We start from the raw sequence: 17,419 nt of genomic DNA, 5'->3' as shown, positions 1-17,419 counted from the left end.
ACACCGATGCAATTATTTTCCCCAGTTTCCTGGTTTAAACTGGGTTTAAGCCCAGTATTTACCAGCTCCCTGTCCTAAAGTAGTTTTTCCTGGGAAATTGCCAGCCCTGGGGAGAGGAGGTAGACACCACAATAACATGGGATGGAAGAGAGGGAGGAAAAAACGATAGGGAAGTGGGAGACACTGAAGACCACACAAGAAAATGTACAGCATGATCTGTCATAAGAAAAGCAAGGGCTGCCGGTAAGTAGGGTTGGCCAGATAGTGTCATAGTTCAGGGCAACTGCACTTATATTTCCCCTCAGTGGTCCAGCAAGGGCACCCACTCTTGGCTTCCAGCACCCCAACCATTTTTCAGAGGAGTCCTGCGTCCCTCTCCCTTCTGACTGGGGTATGTCCAGGTTGCACATTTCCCTACCTCCACTGTGTTTCCCTGAACTGACAGGTTGCCCAGGGACACCGGTTTGCTTTCTTTTCAGAGACCGTTAATGGGTGTAATTGCTAGTTACAAGGTATCACACAGCACTTCCTATGCAAGCCTACTTTGTTCGTAAGATAAAAAGCATTACAGAGAAAGCATATTAAAAGCAATAAAAGAGCCTACCTGTATGCTGATAAGCCAACAGAATTAACTCCAGCCCTAACATGGCTTCTGGCACCAACTGTCCTTCAAACCCCGTTCAAGGGGGATTCCTTGTGGTGACTAGTTCATCACAACGTCAGGTCAGAACAAACATGTTCATAGCGTGTTCGGTTCATCCTTTATACAGTTCAGGGGTCTTTGATCTGGAGTTTCCAATGCGTCTGTCTCTCAGTAGATACCTTCAAAAAGTTGGCTTGGAGGGGAGAATTTACATTCCCCTCACCCCAGCGGGCTTCCTAGGAAATCCATTTCACACTTTCCAAAAAGACCTTTGAAGTACCTATTACCTTTCAGAGATTGCATTAATCTTGTTTGTTAAAGCAGTTCCATATAATGCCATAATAGTACATAAACATTTTAATTTCTAATACAATGTATTCCAAAGATGTTAAACTTAAATCAATAAAGTTTAACTTACTTCATTGAGGTTTGTCCAGGATACTGTCAGTCTGTCACAGACAGTACCTGGCAAACATCACTCAACAAATGTAATTGAGTATAAAGTGAATAATTTATTCAATTAATAAGTTTTGCGGTATCTGATGAGCTCTGTAGTTGATGAAATACCCTTCAAATAATGTATTTGATGAATACTGATAAATATCGTTTTCTGCTGTTCCACCAGCCCTGGTATCAAATTGTATTTTTTTAAATTAGAAATTGAACGGACAACATGTTAAATTAAATACATTGCGCGATAAACATTACATAGATATTCATAGATCTTAAGGCCAGAATAGATCATAATGATCATCTAGGCTGGAGGTTCCCAAATGTTTTTGCTGTGTGCTCCCCCCACCCCCAGGAGATTCATGTCTTGTGTCCTAAGAAATGGTATTTCCATGGATGCCTGGGCTTTGGGAGCCCATCCTGGCTGGGGTCCCCCACTGCTCCCCAGCCTGTAAGCATCTGAGCAGGACACAGACAGCTGGGCTGTACCTCTACCCTGGGACCCCCACAGAATCACTCACAGGCTACAGGGTCCTCTGGCCCTGGTGCAATCCCCAGCGTGCATGCGCAAGAGCCTGTCTGGACAGGGAGGAACTACCTCCAAAGGGGGCGCCTGCACATCAGCCTCTGTAGAGGCGAGTGAGCTGGAATGGGGACCCTCCTGCCAAGGGAGAGGTCATGCGCCCTTGCTGCTCCTCCCTCCCTTTTTCATCTTCCAGCATGGCAGTGAGAGCGGCAGCTGGCGACTCAGCTTGTGAGGGGAATTCTTAGTTTATCAACAATACTCTGAAGAAACAAGAAAAATTCTTAACCAGTCAGGTCCTTGCGCTGCCCCATCCACTCCCCAATAACCTCCTGGGGCATGCCCCACAGTTTGAAAACTGATTTTGCAGGCTGACCCGCATAAAAAGGCTTGAGAATTTCACTCTGGAATTCCTGTGTTGAACTAGAGCAGATCTTTTAGAAAGACACCTAATCTTGGTTTGAAGACACGATGTGGTAGAGAATCCCACCATCTTCTTTGGTAACTTGTTCCAGTGGTTAATCTGTTCTAAGGGGGTGGCTTTAGTGGCATGGCCTAGGGAGGAAGCACAGGGTTTTTTATCACTTTGGGTTGGGTTTGTAGGTGTTGAGTGCCTTTTTAAAGACTGGTACTAAGGTCTCTGTCTGCCTTTCTTGTATTGCTGTTTCGTTCATGCCAATGGAGGAGAAATAAATTCAACTCAATGTTACTCTGGTTACGTGATTAGAGAGTAGTGCCCCTTCCTGTTGGAGGAGGTCTGTACTCATGTGTGAGAAGCCTGGGATCCAGCCCTGGTGCTCACCCAGCTAGGCCCCTTCCTGGAGATGTGAAGAGTGAAAAGAAGGAGTGCTACCTCAGTCTAGGCTGGGAAGAAGTGCCAGCCTCCTGTGTCAGGACTGGTCCCTGCAATAGACTGAGGAGAGAGGGGGATGTGATCGATCTCTATCATTTCAGGGTGGCAAGAAACGCAGGAAGGACCGTATGCAGGACTTGATTGATATGGGGTATGGGTACGACGAATCTGATTCCTTCATTGATAATTCTGAAGCGGTGAGTAATGAATGAAGGGCTATAAATTCAGCTGCTTCTAGGGCTGCAGGTGGGCATGTGGGAGAGTGTTAGTGCAGTGCAGGGAAGGAGCATGCTGGGACAGTGCAATGACAACTCCAGGGGCATCTGCAGGGTGGAAGAATACCAAGTTCTCAGACACGCTGTCCCACAAGGAGACTTGTTAGTGGGGAGTGGGAGCGTGCCATCCCGCTACTATCTAACATGGGAACAGAATAACTTACACCACTAATAGATGGTTCTTTCTTTTGTTCCCAGTACGACGAGCTTGTTCCAGCTTCTCTAACTACAAAGTATGGAGGGTTTTACATCAACTCGGGAACGCTGCAGTTCCGACAGGCATCTGAATCGGAGGATGACTTTATCAAAGAGAAAAAGAAGAAATCTCCCAAGGTTAGAGATTCTGCAATTAGGGAGTATTTTCTGTCATTAAATTTCAGTGGATAGGTTGGATTTGCTGCCGGAGAAATAATATTTTGTAACTTTGGGTTGGGTTTCTGGCTGGTTTGGGGGGCTTGGTTATGGAGATATTAGGAGCTTTTAGCCCGAGATCACTGGTTCAAATCCTATCCTGTTTGGCTGTAACCCAGAGAAAGCTGTCTTTGTGTAGAATGAGTGGGTGGTCTCCATTCGTTCCTAGAAGAGAAATGGCACCACAATTATCACCCTTAGGAGTTGGTGAATCTTAGCAGGGAAGCTCAGGTGGGAGTGGAAATATCCTCCTCTCTTGCCCCAGGGATGAGCCCTTCACATTGGTGCTGAGGTATGTTGGGAAGGGAAGGCTCTGCTGGGGAAGCTTGCTCTACTGCCCTGTGGTACCTGCTGTTTGAAGGGTTTAAACCTCCAGGGCTATCAAACAGGCACATTTCACCAGCACTAAACGGACCTGAATAAAAGGGAGATGGGAAATTCAGTTGTCTTTGTTCATGTGGTGCTGGGCTTAGCTAGAGGGATCCCAGAAGAGCTGAAGATAGTGTGCTAGAGCAGGCAGTAGCTATGTGCTGTGCTATGTGTATGTGGTATGGGTTAGTATCCAGTGGGGATTGATTTGAGACATTCAAAGGCTGTTAGTGGTGGATCGGAAGTAGGGCTTAGAAGGGCCTCCCAGGGACAAGAGGTCACCATTGTGCAGCCCACCCTCTCTGACTCTGGTTTGTGTTTAATCCCCAGAAGCGGAAGTTGAAAGAAGGAGGTGAAAAGATGAAGAAGAAGAAGAAAGATGACTCCTACGACAAGGAAAAGAAATCAAAAAAATCCAAGTTCCCCAAAGCCGGGTGAGAAGGAGCCCTATGTATTCAGGGGGCGACGGAAGTTCTTGGGTGCCAGTCTACCCCCGCCTCTCTGAGGCCAGATTGCATTTATCTGTACTGCAGTAGTGCCCAAAAGCTCCAGTCAAGATATGAGCCTGTCATGGTGGGGACTGGATAAGCTCCTAGGAAGATGCTTCCCTGCCCCAAAGAATTTACAGTCCAGGTGGGCAAAAAGCCAGATGCAGGTTTAGGGGGAAAGGGCCCAGCATCCAAGCAAAGGGGTTGGGGCAGTGAGGGGCACCTGGCTTGTTAGCTGCATTTCTTTTCATTAGTTGTGTTCTCTATTTGTGACAGGCACAGGGATGGATGAGGGGGAATGGCATGAGGGGGTAAGTGTAGAAGAGGGATTGAAAGGAGGATAATGGATATTGAAATGGGGAGAGCAAGGGAGGGAAGGATGGGAAGGAGCATGAAGTGTTAGGTGTTAGAAAGCTGGGGCAAGTGATCAGAACTGAAATGCAAAGCAGTGTGTTGATGCCACCCCTAGGCAGATGTTTGACCCCTTGCGGAAGGCATTTCTGGTTTTGAGTGCTTGCTCTCTTTAGTCTCTCTCCTTTGAAACTGGCTTGTCATTGTTGGGCTACAAATGTAACCAGTTCCTTTTGTCACTATAAGTGTTCTAATGCTTCCTAACAGCTGCAGTTTTTACTTTGATTTCTGTATCTGCTTTCTTTGCCTTACAGGCTCTTTCCCTTATTCTCTTCCCCCACTCACCCCTCCCCTCTCTGCAGCTGGCTGGATGCCCTTTCCCCTTTGGTCTCTTCCCCCTTCGCTTTAATTATTTCCCTGTGTTTTCTTTTCTTTTGTGCTGTTTCATTTCTGGCAACATATTATTGTTCCAGTCCTGTCTCTCTCTCAAAAGCTGTCTGACCTGTCATGTTGAGTGCTTGGAACCTTGAAAGTCAATCAAAAAAGGGAATTTGATGTGGTGGTGCTACTAGAAGGGAAATGTTCAAAAGGCTTCTTTCAAATCAACTCTTCTCATATTTCAGTCTTTAGTGCAAATGGTTTCAGTTTCTATTTGTGCACTTCTAGTGCATTCGTTGCTGTGCTATCTGGGCTGCATGCACCTGATTAATTAAAAGCATACCTTGATGGAGCAGGAGATTTAAGCTCCACCATACCAGGTCCCATCACCAAGAGAGGACTTGTGCATGAGATAGGGCCTAATGCTATGCACGACCTATCATTGGTATAAGGAATTCCACGTCTGCCCTGCACCAAGAATCTCCTGCCCTCCCTGCACCTCTAAGACATAGCTCACAAGAGTTTCACCTGGAATGCTTATGGTGAGTGGGCCATAGATGGGGAGGTAGGCTCTAAGAGAGTTACACTGTAGCGCATGAAAAATCTTAACATTAGGGCCAAGACCTCAGAGTGGTGATGGAACCAAATGGGGAGCAAGTGGAGAGCTTAGAACAGTGTTGTAATGGGCATTCTAAGCTTTTCCTTGCTGAAGGTGGCTGGTGTGCATTGGACCATCCGTCATTTCCCATGGTCTGTCAGCTGTTTCCTCTGTGATATAGTAACGTGTTTGAGGGTAGTCATGTTAAACATCTTCACTCCCCACTTAACTACTGTTCCGTGGGAAACATATTCATGAAGTCTGACATAAGAATGATCAGACAAGTATGTACAAGAGATCTAGTGGATTGTAAAATGGGAGGTGAACTTATTATGTGCTAGAACTAGAAGGGAGAACATTTAATAGTCAAGTAAATCTAAAAAAAATAGTATGTTGAACAGGAATATCCCTGAGTCACTATCAACACTTGGTGCTGTACAAAGTTGTACTTTTCATAACACAGTGCTAAATTCCTAGCAGTGGCCTCTAGAGGCAGTAGCTCCATGTTCTGGGGGAACTAGGGGTAGGGCAGAGTAGGTCCTGGGTAAGTTTCATCTGGAGATCAGCATGCGTGGTTGATGCTCTGAGCTAGTACAAAGGTATTTCCTCTTTCCTCCCCTCTTCTTGCGATATTCCCTTCCCTTTATGGGGCTTATTGTCATAAGGATGTTCTTGTTTTTCCCTTGCTTACAGCTTCACAGCACTGAATGCCAGTAAGGAGAAGAAGAAGAAGAAATATTCAGGTGCTTTGAGTGTCAAAGAGATGCTGAAGAAATTCCAGAAGGAGAAGGAAGCTCAGAAGAAGAGAGATGAGGAGCAGAAGATAGTGACGCCCTCACCAGCAGAAGCTCCGGCCCCGCGGGAAGTGGAGACTATGTCTGATCCTTTGCTATCTCTCTTTGGCCACGCCAGTGACAGTGACTTGCTTCAGGCAGCCACTGCCATGGACTCCCTGACCGATTTAGACCTGGAGCATCTCTTCAACGAATCTCCAGAAGGGAGTCCTTTCCATGACATGGAAGATGGGAGTGACCCTCTTGGGATCGGCTTGGAACAGGAGTTCAAACAGCCACCCTCCCTCCCAGATGGAGTACCAGCCATATTGGAGAAACGCATCAAAGAGCTGACTCAGGTATTGCAGCTAGATTAGGCATGGGGTGTACTGCTCAGTAGGGGGTGGATGGATTGTGCAGCTGATGGAGGAGGACAAGCCTCTTCTGTTTCGTACGCAGGCGAGTCTGCAGCTCCACCAGCTGGTGGGCCTCTGTCTGACATAGGATTGGCTTCACTTCACATAGTTCCCCCCGCTTATGGAAGTGAGGGACTGTGTGTAGAGCCAGGTGTAGTCCAGCTAGGGGTCACCCCAGCTTTTGCTGCACTTCTTCTGCACACAGTGCTTTGAGATGATATTAAAATGCTGCTTAGCTCAAGCGTACTACGTTCAGTAGTTGGTAAGCATAACCTTTATCCTTGTCTTGGAGAGACAGGGACTTGGCGATCTAATAAGTCAGTTCCATCTCTAATTTCCATGACTGACTTAACCTGAGTGGGCTTATAATAGAAGGCAGTGAAGCTGGAAGCCAAGTTACAGGATAATATCCTTCAAATCCAGTGGTGGTGAGAAATATGACTCTGAAGTGGTGCTACATTCAGCTTCCTGTACACTAAAACAAGCAGACGCCAGCAATAAGTTTTGGCTTCTCTTGACATCTTGTAACATTGTAGAGCCCATATATCCAGGAATGAGGATTCATTAGCATTGTTAACTCAGCTCCAGTTACAGAATCTTCACCTTGAGATGCACAGAGGTGGATGCCTCAGTTAAGGCTTAACTATATCTTAACACACTTCCGCCGCGTCTCTCTCAGTGGCAGACAGGTCTGAGATGGAAAGAAAGAACCCAGCTTGACTTTCAGATCCCACCTGTCTGGCACTGACCATTGGGGGAGAAGGGAGAGAGTACTTTTAATTCTAGAAGACTGATATGGAGATTTTGAGAGGCAGTAAACATTGAGCCTCTTGAGGATACTTTAGGGAATTGCATTCTAAAAACCATTTGGTATTTCAGCTTCTGTAAGAGCTGTCGTGTCATTTGTTTATGGACATGTCATGGTGACATTTCTGTCCTGCTACTAACATTTAAATTTAGACTTCAGGTCCTAACCTCTGCTCTTACTCTAATGTAGAACAGTGGGACAGTCACCATCGTAGAGCGTGTGCTCTTACATGTTTGTTGAGGTAGTTCCTCTTCATTAGCACGTCCCTCTTCGAAACCTGAACTCTTTGTAGTGGTGGTGAGCTGTCAGCACTGAGGCATCACAGGATAGAAAGTTCGGCAAGGTGTTGCCACAGCAAAGTGTGGGTGATAAAATGACATGGAACTTTTCATGGAGGTAGCCATTTGTTACTTTTGCTGTTAATGGATAACTGGAACAGATGTCCCTGGAGTGTGTTATCTAGTGGTGAGTAATACAATGGCTCCCTTGACACAGAGTTAATTATTACACTGCTGCGAGTTAGTGTGATGGCCAATTACTGTGTGGTTATGGGGGAACATGTCACAGTGTAGTAGAAAAGCAGGGTAGATGCTGGGTTATGTTTCTAGGGGGCAAGAAACAGTTGCATTTTCAAACTTGTGTTTCCTAAGCCCCCTTGGTCAGTCTGGACTCTGGAGAACAGACCCTGTTAGCAGGTGAAGGTGGACAAAGACCACACTTCTGGATGCACACACCCTAAAAGAGGCCAGTTTTCTGCCCATATCAGCAACTGGGAGCATCCCTCTGTCAAATCGAAGCTTTCACACATTCTTCTCTTCTTTTCCCTCCTTTGAGTTTTTGGTTTTAACCCTCTCCTCCCTGGTAGGATTTTCATAGTGCTGCTTTTCTTTTTAGAAAATAATTTTTGTTTTTCGTCTGTCTACTGTCTGTGTGGTGGTGTCTGTTGGCCATCTGCCTGCTGCTGCTATCAGAGATGGGGGTCACTTTAGGAATGTAGGACCTCTCCTTACTCATTCATCCCTTACCAGCCTGGAGCTTGAAGCATCAGCATAAGGGATTTCAAAGCCATCTCCCCTTGCTAGGGCTGGCTAACTCAGTGTGTGTAATTCCTGGTTAATCCCAACCCTTGCTTTCTTGTATACTTCCACTCACCAGCACAGAAATGGTACTAGGCTACCTCAGCCACAACCTATAATTTCTTGCTATCCCTCCACAAGTTGTTTGAGTTATTTTTGCCATTGTTCCACATTCTTATTGCTCTGATTTTTTTGTGTGCAATTCTTGTTACTTGGGAAACTTCCTGTACGGGATTCCTTGGCTGGAACTGACCCTTTTGTATGTGTTGACCGAGCACATTTGGTTGGTCCTCTGTCTTCTGCTAGGAAGTCCTATTGCCTAGTGTCCAGAATGGCCTAGTAGGGACTGGGAGAAACCAAATTAGAGTTAAGTAAGAGGCCCCTCTGCTTCCCAGAGGCAGTCCTTGTCTCATGCTGCGTATGCTACCTGAACTGCAAGTGCGGGTCTGACTGCTGCAGCATGAAATAAAACACTGTGCCCTGGAGCCGTCTTGCGCTGAGGTGCAAGGAGCTGCTCCTTGTTCCCAGGGGAAGGCTGCTGTTGAAACATACCAGGTGTGCTAGTTGCTCAGGAGTCCTCTGCTTGGCCACAAGGGCGGGAGAGTGCTTCTCTCAATTTCACAGGTGCATTGAAGTGAGAACTATCATTGGCTATTGAGCTGGAGGGTTTTCTGGGGCAGGGTTGGGAGGGGGGACAGCCTTGAGAAGTGAGGGCATGGAGGGGATGAACAGAGGGCAGGACTCCTTATATTGTCTGCTTCTGGCCTGATGGGATCATATTTACAGTCCAGCTGTCTTGCCCTTCTTCCAGCCCCACATCTATGAATTCACACTGCACCTCACTGAGGCTTGACAGTGGGGAGGGACTCCTCTATCCCGAGGTGTTTCTGTTGACATTATTAGGTACATACGAAAGGAAGGCAAGCTGGGACCTGCTGAGAAGCTGCCAAGAAATGAGAGAGCACGTAGGGTCTGAGTCTCGTCTCTTCTCTCCTCTCCTCATTCTTGTCTCAATCGAGAAATTGTACAATTGTTTAGAGTAAAATAAAGGAGAATTGTTAAAACTAGAACTGGGCCAGATCTGTGGGATGATAGTCCATCTCATGGCTAATGCAAGGGATCTTGTCTCGAAAAAGGCAGGCCAGCAGATTGAACTCTCCAGTAAGAAACTGGAACTGGGCAGGAAGTAGATTTTCCATTTTGCAGGAAATTCTTTTGATTTTTCTAAAATATTGTTCCATTCCAAAACAGAATGAAAACAAATAATTTTGAAATTTCCCATGTAACCATTTCCGCTGCCCGCCCCCCCCCCCCCTCCCCGAATTTTGTTTTGGTGCAATTGAAAGATTTCATTCTGATAGAATGTAAAATAAAACAATTGAAATGAAAAGTCAGTTCGAAATGGAAAATTCAAGTGTTGCATTCCAAAGAGGTCAAAATGGAATATTTTGAGCTTATCAAAACCGCCTTTGACAAAATTTAATGTAGAACAAGTTTGGGAAATCAACACAGTCTCATGAAAAATTTTGCTTTTCTATGAATTGCTGACTGAAGTCTCTGAGAGGAAATGCTACAGTGCCCCCTGGTTTTCCTGGATGATTATTTAATTATAGACTGTCCGCATTGGATGTGCGTAGTTGTGTGACAAGAACACCACAAATCTGGGGCTTATGCAGCAGAGGAAGTGGTGCCTTACCTGGCACATTGTACAGGCTTGCATTACTTTCAGTGCTGGTGGGTGCTGTTTATTCACAGCATGTCTCCTCTTGTACCGTGGTGCTTCCAGCTGGGTTTGTTAATGAGCAGTACTGGTTCCATTTCTCTTCAGTTTCTATAACCCTCCACTGCTGGAAGGCCCATGTGCATTGGCAGACACATTTTCCCCTGCATCCATTCAAATGAAGGCAGTGGCTGGGTGGCCCAGAAATGCTGGGCTGCACTGGAGTAGTGTTTTTTTCAGCTGTTCCTTGGAATGCTGGCCCAGCACACTGGTACTCTACTCTGGAGCACCTCTCAGGAGAGCCACATGCTTTCGGTGTAGAGGTGAGAGCAGGTAGTGCAGTATATGCAGGTCAGAGCAAGGGGGTGAGAACACCCCCTTCCTAAAGCAGAGAGGCCCAGGGCAACTTGGGGGAAAGCAGAGCATATGTTACATTGGTGTGCTTTACTTGGAGTATATTCCCGTGAAATAGAGCAAAACTCAGCCGCCATGTGAAGCTAGTGATTGCATCCCCCGTGTAGAGTTAATGGTGAAGCTTCAGCTAGAGGGGCCCTAGCGCAGCTAGCTGATTGGCTGGGGTTTTGGGGCAGGCCTTCCAGTTCCTGACATGTGGGACACAATCCGAGCTCATTCATGGAAGTGCATGTCATGCAAAGTAGGTGTTACTTCCACTTGGAGTCTTGGTACATAACCAATGCAGAGTCTCCCTGGAATAAAGTTGCTGATAGAGTTTTATTACAGTATCCCTGAGGCTGATTTGAAAAACATTTGATTACTTGTGCCTCTTTGTATCTGTCTGTGAGCTAACAGCTCATATTGTCTACTGTGAACCAGGCTGCCAGAGCTGCAGAAGGAGAAGGCAAACAGAGGTTCTTCACCCAGGATATCAATAACATCATACTGGAGTAAGTATCCTCATCTCTTACCTGCCATTAATGTAGAGGAAGGGGACATAACTCTGGGGAAGGCAGAAAGTTATATAGAACACGCTGCAGTGGTAAATCTAGGGGGAGAAGATCTCCTGGCTCTAGGGTTGAGGGGCGTGGGTGGGGAGCTGCCCTGTGTAAGCTCCTCCTAGGTGTGTTGGGACTAACCCTGATGTACTCCATAATTTGCCTTAAATTGGAGTATACCAAATATTTGGGATGGGGGTGCGGGTGAGTGTGGGGGAGAATTAAGAGGTGTGTCCAGTCATCCCGTTTCCATCTCCAGCTGGTGTTTAAGATAAACTGTTGAAATGTGCTGTGCTTGGTCAATTAAATCAAATCTATAACTGGAAATAAAGTGGCCTCTTCTAATTACAATAGCCTTTTTCCATGAGGGCTCTTAGTCGTCCTATTCCTTGCCATCCAATCCAGAATGGTATAGGGAGTATCCCCTGGTTAGAAGAGGGGACTAAGAGCTGGAGCTGCTGGGTTCAATTCCTGGCTATGCCACTGATTTTCTCCGTGACTGGAGTGATTCCCTTAGCCACCCTGAATATTAGGTTTACCCATCTGTAAAACGGGGAGAATACCTACATGTCTTATCCAGCGTAATTTTCTCAAAGTGCTTTGAGAGCCTTGGATGAAGGGTGAAACGTTTAAAGTATGTTGTCTCTGGTTTAGGCTGCAGTGTTTCTGTTGTGATCTGTTTTGACTAGGGTGATATGCTCCTTGGGGAATATCTTTCTTGTTTCATTGCCTAAAGCTTCATTGGTCATCATGGTCCTGACTGCCTTGAAGGAAGTATGGAAGAAATGACACTCTTGACCTATATTGGCTGTAATATGCTTGTTATGTGCTCCGTTATGATGGTGGTGGGCATGTACTGAGTGGAAAAGCCTAGACTGTGTGATTCCTGGAGTCAGCTCACCACATCCTTAGTATTATGTGACTTTCTTCATGTCAGAATATTTGTGTTACTTTGAGGAAACCATGTTGAAGTCACAGTCAATAGTCTGTCTCTCCTATTCTTCAGCATAGAGCTGCAGACCCGTGAGCTGAACAGCCAGATCCGATCCGGGGTGTATGCTCACCTGGCCTCCTTCCTTCCTTGCAGCAAAGACACACTGGTCAAACGTGCCCGCAGGCTTTATCTTTACGAACAGGTGGGTGATCTTAGAAACAGCACAATATCCTTTAATTTGCACTTTGACCATGCTCTGGAGATCAGGAATTTTTTTCTTTTTATGAGGCACTATTGTCCTCTGCTGAGCATATAGCAGTCACCATGTCTAGTGGTACCATTACAACACTGCTATTGTCTCTGAACTATGGGATCTCTTGAATGGAAAGTTCTGTGTGAAACCTCACCGTGTCCTGTCGCTCTTTGCAGGGTGGCCGACTGAAGGAGCCTCTCCAGAAGCTAAAGGAAGCCATTGGCCGGGCAATGCCAGAGCAGATGGCTAAATATCAGGAGGAGTGTCAAGCGCATACCCAGGCCAAGTTTGCTAAGTAAGCTTTTCCTTTTCTTCTCAGTATCAATCTGTATCTCTTCTCAGTAGGTTCCCTCCACCTGCAGGTTGCTCTTGTGGCCTTTCACTTCTTTTCAGTCTTTTGTTTATGTGTTTAAGCCTAGATGGAAAATTTCTGAAGGGCAGAAGGGTTGTCAAGCTGTGTCCTTGCCCCTTGTGCTGTGGTCTTGCTGTAGCATTCCTGTAGAGTACCAGAGGTTAGGGGATTCTGCTGTAGCAGCACCAGATGCTTCAGAGGAAGGTGCGAGAAACCTCCTAATCTCTAGTTGTTAGAGATTGTTTTAAAATCTGAAGCATGAGGATTAATATCTCTTCCATAGCTTATGTTCGCTTTCTATAACTCCGGATGTTCTTGTTGTCCACATCCATGTCAGTCCTTTTCTGAATCATTCTACATTGTGATATCTGTGGCAGTGAGTTCCACAGTTTACTGATTCCATTCTCTTGTCAGGATGCTGGAAGAGGAAAAGGACAAGGAGCAGAGAGACCGGGTTTGCTCTGATGAGGAGGATGATGAAGAGAAAGGAGGGAAGCGGATAATGGGACCTCGGAAGAAATTTCAGTGGAACGATGAAATCAGGTTTGGACAGATTGAGTCTTTGACTGAATCTTTTCCATTCGTTCCATTCCAGGCCCTTGAGCTTGATGGAGCTGGGAGTACACAGTGTGACTTTGTTTTATCTCTGGCTTTCTGAGTGTGTCTGACCCTAAATACTGAATCCATTCAGAGTCTGCTCAGAGGTTTGGTGTTGCAGTCTTTTAGGAGGCCAGTGCAACATTTGTTAATCTCAAATTCTGTGTGTATTCTAAAATGCTCCCGCTTCCAGGCATATGGTGCTGGCTCTTCAGGAGACAGTAAGGGGCTTCAATGGGTAGATGCGAAGATAGTGGCTAGATGAGAAGTTAAAGATATTTGATAATAGGGAGCCTTTCTGGGAAAGAAGGAGCTACAGTGAGGACATGAGGTCCTACAGATTCTAAAATGACCAGATTGCTGGTAATTAAAACTGCTGGTAAGAATGCAGCAGCTGGGATTCTAGAGTGTAGAGTCTGATAAAGAAGAATATGGGTAGGGTGGCATGGTTGAAGGGGAAAATGATAAAGGGCAAAGAGAAAACTGATCAACCCCTCATTGTCCCTTTGTTCCATAACCAGGGAACAACATTAAATTTAAGGGCTGGTTCCTTTAGAACATAAAGGAAACTTCACTTCACACAGCATCTAGTTGCCTTCTAGAACAAACTGCTGCAGTTGGTTATCAAGACAGACCGGCTTAATTTCAGGGCCATTAATAACAGCTAAAGTTATGGCAGAGGGCACATCTTCTGCCTCAGGGTATTAAGTTGTGGGAGCTAGGCAGTATCTACTCTCACACCTACTCAGCCACTCTGCCCAGTTGGCTGGGTGCATTACTGTGGAGGTGTCACTCTTCTCTGAAGAATCACCGCTTGGGAACTTCTGGGCTTGTGTTCCTCGATCTGGTCCATAGTCTGACTCAGAATGGCAAATCCTAATGTGAGAAGACTGATAAAATATTCACTCAACTCTGGTTAATTGAGTGCACTCTGGGGGAAATTGTTGTGGGTAACCTGGTCTGAATCTGCCCATCTCTCAGGGAGCTGCTTTGCCACGTGGTGAAGATTAAACTGGATGGCTATGAGCTGGAGAAGAACAAGGCTCAGTCTCTGGAGGATTACGTGAAGACCTTTCTAGACGCAGAGGTCAAACCCCTCTGGCCGAAGGGCTGGATGCAGTCCAGGTGAGTCAGAGTGAGGCTGTCGATACTTTGCGCTCTGTTGTTCCTTATCTCAGAGGATCTTGCAGTATGTCAGACATGAGTGAGGTCTCATGTCTCAGTTGTGTCCCCATCTACCAGAACGGAAGAAGCATCAGAATGATTAAGTGACTCGCCCAAGGTGTGTCAGTGTGTCTGTGTTCCATAAGTGGGAACTGAACCTGAGCTCTTCACTCTTAATTGCTAGGCTGTGTTTCCTCCTTACACATTCCACTGAGGAAGCCAGCACGTGAGTGGGAAGTGGAGTCACTTTGGTGCTACTATTGGCTGTTCTCTTGCTTGTTTTGCTCAGTAGCTTAAAAGAAAGGCAGTGGAAAACCTCTAATATGGGGATTCTTCATCCCTTTGTCTGAAGTGAGTTGGTCTGAAGGGGAGAAGTAGGTCCCAGCTTTTTATAACCATTGTGTGAACGGTCAGTAATGGGTCTAGCTGGACAGCTGCATGCCTAGGTACTGCAGTTGTACACAGAAAGGAGGTTCACAAATGTGTGGACATTTGTAATGTGCCATTCAGAGAACGTGAGCTGGGCAGTGGGATTGGAAAATGGGTAAGGAGGATTCCGGAGCTTAGAAGGACGCTGCTGGATTTGAGGTTTGTAAAACATCAGCTTTTATGTGATAGTAATAGAAATAGTTCCACTGCTGTGTTCTGAATTCCAAATGAATAAACATGTAAAACCGTGAACATTTCAATATATAAACAAGCATTTCGTGCAGTTTAGGAGTAAAGTATCCATTGCAATTTGTGACTGAGTGCAGGAGAACTTAGACGTGAAATTGACTAGACAGTGACTATGAACAAAAATTGCTTTTCCCGGTTGCTTTTGAAATGCTCAAGCAAAATTCTCTGCTCTTCAGAGCTCACAGGCTAAGGGCAGGCAAGCAGACAGAAGGCAGGGGAAAAGGAATAGGAACATTAGGCAAACTGTGTACAGTTTATATACAAGACAACTCAATTCACTGTACACAAGAAGGCAGAACTTGGCTAGGCTACTGGTGTGCTGAGACCTCCGCTTATCATGTGAACCAATATTGTCTCTTGTTTCCTTGTTTTCCCCAGTTTGTCAGCATCCACCCATTGTCTCCTGTTTAAAATACTTAGATGGTAAGCCCTTTGGGGCAAGGGACTGGCTTTTGCTTCTGTGTTTGTACAGCACCTAGCACAGTGGGGGTCCTAGGTGCTATGAAAATACAAATGATGATGATCTTGAAGAGGTGCTTCCATGTGGACAGAGTAGAGATTGTGTAGATGAGTTCAGAGACGTGGTTGGTGGTGCATGCCCAGTGTATTTTAGAGTCTGAGCTGAGAGAGCGGCAGTTAGTGAAAGTAAGCTGGCATTTGATTTTTTTTTTTTTTTTAGTTTGTTTTAACAACCAAATACATTTAATAACAGAGGAGCAGACATATTAAAAACATAAACCCTGACTGCATGTTTGTAATCTTTTTACCCAGACATCTAGAGCAGTGGCTCGCAACCTTTTCTGACTACTGTACCCCTTTCAGGAGTCTGATTTGTCTTGCGTACCCCCACATTACACCTCACTTAAAAACTACTTGCTTACAAAATCAGACATAAAAATACAAGTGTTCCAGCACACTATTACTGAAAAATTGGTTACATTCTCATTTTTACCATATCATTATAAAATAAATCAATGGGAATATAAATATTGTATATAGTATATAGAGCAGTACAAACAAGTCATTGTGTGAAATTTTAGTTTGTACTGACTTCGCTAGTGATTTTTATCTTGCCTAGTTTTACAACAGACTACTATCTAGATGAGTTGATGTGCCCCGTGGAAGACCTCTGTGTACCCTCCAGGTGTACACATACCCCTGGTTGAGAACCACTGATCTAGAGGAGCAGCTGCTGTTATCCTTCTGTTAGCTGAATTGGTGTTTGGTATTGCCACGCCAGTTGGTTTAGCCAGTAGCAGAGGGCTCGCTGTGAAGTTGTAATAATTAATAGACTTGGAGCCTGTGGAGAGAGTAGCCCCCACCCCACCCCAGAGAAGGATTTGAATGGGGACATTTTGTTGCAGTAGGAGAGAGGCTTCCTGAGAAGAATTGGGTGCCAAGTTACCAGCTTTTCCTGCCTCTGGCAGTTTGGCTCACCACAGCATGCATCATGGTACAGTAGAGTTCCGTTGTCTCCCGTGATCCCTGTCATTCTAGTGAGCACAGCTGGATAGAACTGATCACGGCTCTCTCTCCTTTGCAGGACTCTGTTCAAGGAGAGCAGGCGTGTGCATGGACACCTGACATCAATCCTGTGAGTATCTTGCAGCACTTGCCCTCTTCCTTGATTGTTGTTGTACTGTATTGTTGGTTGCTAGCAAATAAAGTTCTCCCCATTCGTTCCTTGCCCCTACGTGAGGCCTGCAGTCTTGCTTGTTCAGCTCTCTCCAGATGCAGCTTGGCTTTGCATGAGCGGAGAGCATCTCTGGGAAGTAGCGTAGCTATTGTTTGCATATAACTTCACCTCCAACAATAGATTCGCTGGCACCTTGTTCACCTTGAGATTTCCCCCAGATAAGAACTCTAACCTGGGCTGGGCTTTCCTAGAATTTAGTCATTCAACAGAAAGGGCCACTTGTATGCTATACCCTTGGAGGGAGCATGGATACAGCTTGTGCTTGGTTCCATCAGTATGCAGATGGCACCCTGCTCTATTGGTCTTCATTCAGCGTGGACTTTTTCTTATTGCCTGGCTGAAGGAGGGTCTGGGATAAGCATGGTAGTAGCTAAGGCTCATTGCAGGCAAGAAGGAGGGATACCAGTTTGCCAGGAGAACCATGTGGAATTCAGCTGAGAAGATGCCTGCCCTAATGACTTAGAGGAACCTTCCTGACAGAGTGTTTCTGAGGATGCTTCTGGATCCATGATTTCTCCTGGCATCCCAGGTAGCTGGCTTGAGCACAAACGATTGTGGCAGTTTCTCTCTGTGGCCTCTTATTATAGTTATCTGTTCCTTTGTGACTTCTGGAATGTGTTATTGCAGTGTACTCAGTTCAACACTGATTCGATAGCTGGT

General features: G+C 45.7%; 1 protein-coding gene across 3 annotated transcripts in view; it reads left to right on the top strand.

The window, feature by feature from the left end:
• UBN1 (ubinuclein 1) overlaps positions 1–17,419 on the top strand; it is a 34,491-nt gene that overhangs the window by 5,524 nt on the left and 11,548 nt on the right. For all 3 annotated transcript variants that reach the window (XM_074965550.1, XM_074965551.1, XM_074965549.1), the window contains exons 4-13: positions 2,571–2,666; positions 2,943–3,077; positions 3,855–3,958; positions 6,033–6,471; positions 10,967–11,037; positions 12,092–12,221; positions 12,449–12,567; positions 13,039–13,167; positions 14,203–14,346; positions 16,607–16,657. In XM_074965550.1, coding sequence (XP_074821651.1) covers positions 2,571–2,666; positions 2,943–3,077; positions 3,855–3,958; positions 6,033–6,471; positions 10,967–11,037; positions 12,092–12,221; positions 12,449–12,567; positions 13,039–13,167; positions 14,203–14,346; positions 16,607–16,657 — 1,418 coding nt within the window. The remainder of the gene's footprint in view (positions 1–2,570; positions 2,667–2,942; positions 3,078–3,854; positions 3,959–6,032; positions 6,472–10,966; positions 11,038–12,091; positions 12,222–12,448; positions 12,568–13,038; positions 13,168–14,202; positions 14,347–16,606; positions 16,658–17,419) is intronic.

This window comes from Natator depressus, chromosome 10 (assembly GCF_965152275.1).
Source record: "Natator depressus isolate rNatDep1 chromosome 10, rNatDep2.hap1, whole genome shotgun sequence".
NCBI classification, from domain to species: domain Eukaryota; kingdom Metazoa; phylum Chordata; order Testudines; family Cheloniidae; genus Natator; species Natator depressus.
Note: the sequence above shows the minus strand (reverse complement) of the source record. Positions and strands in the feature narration are given on the sequence as shown.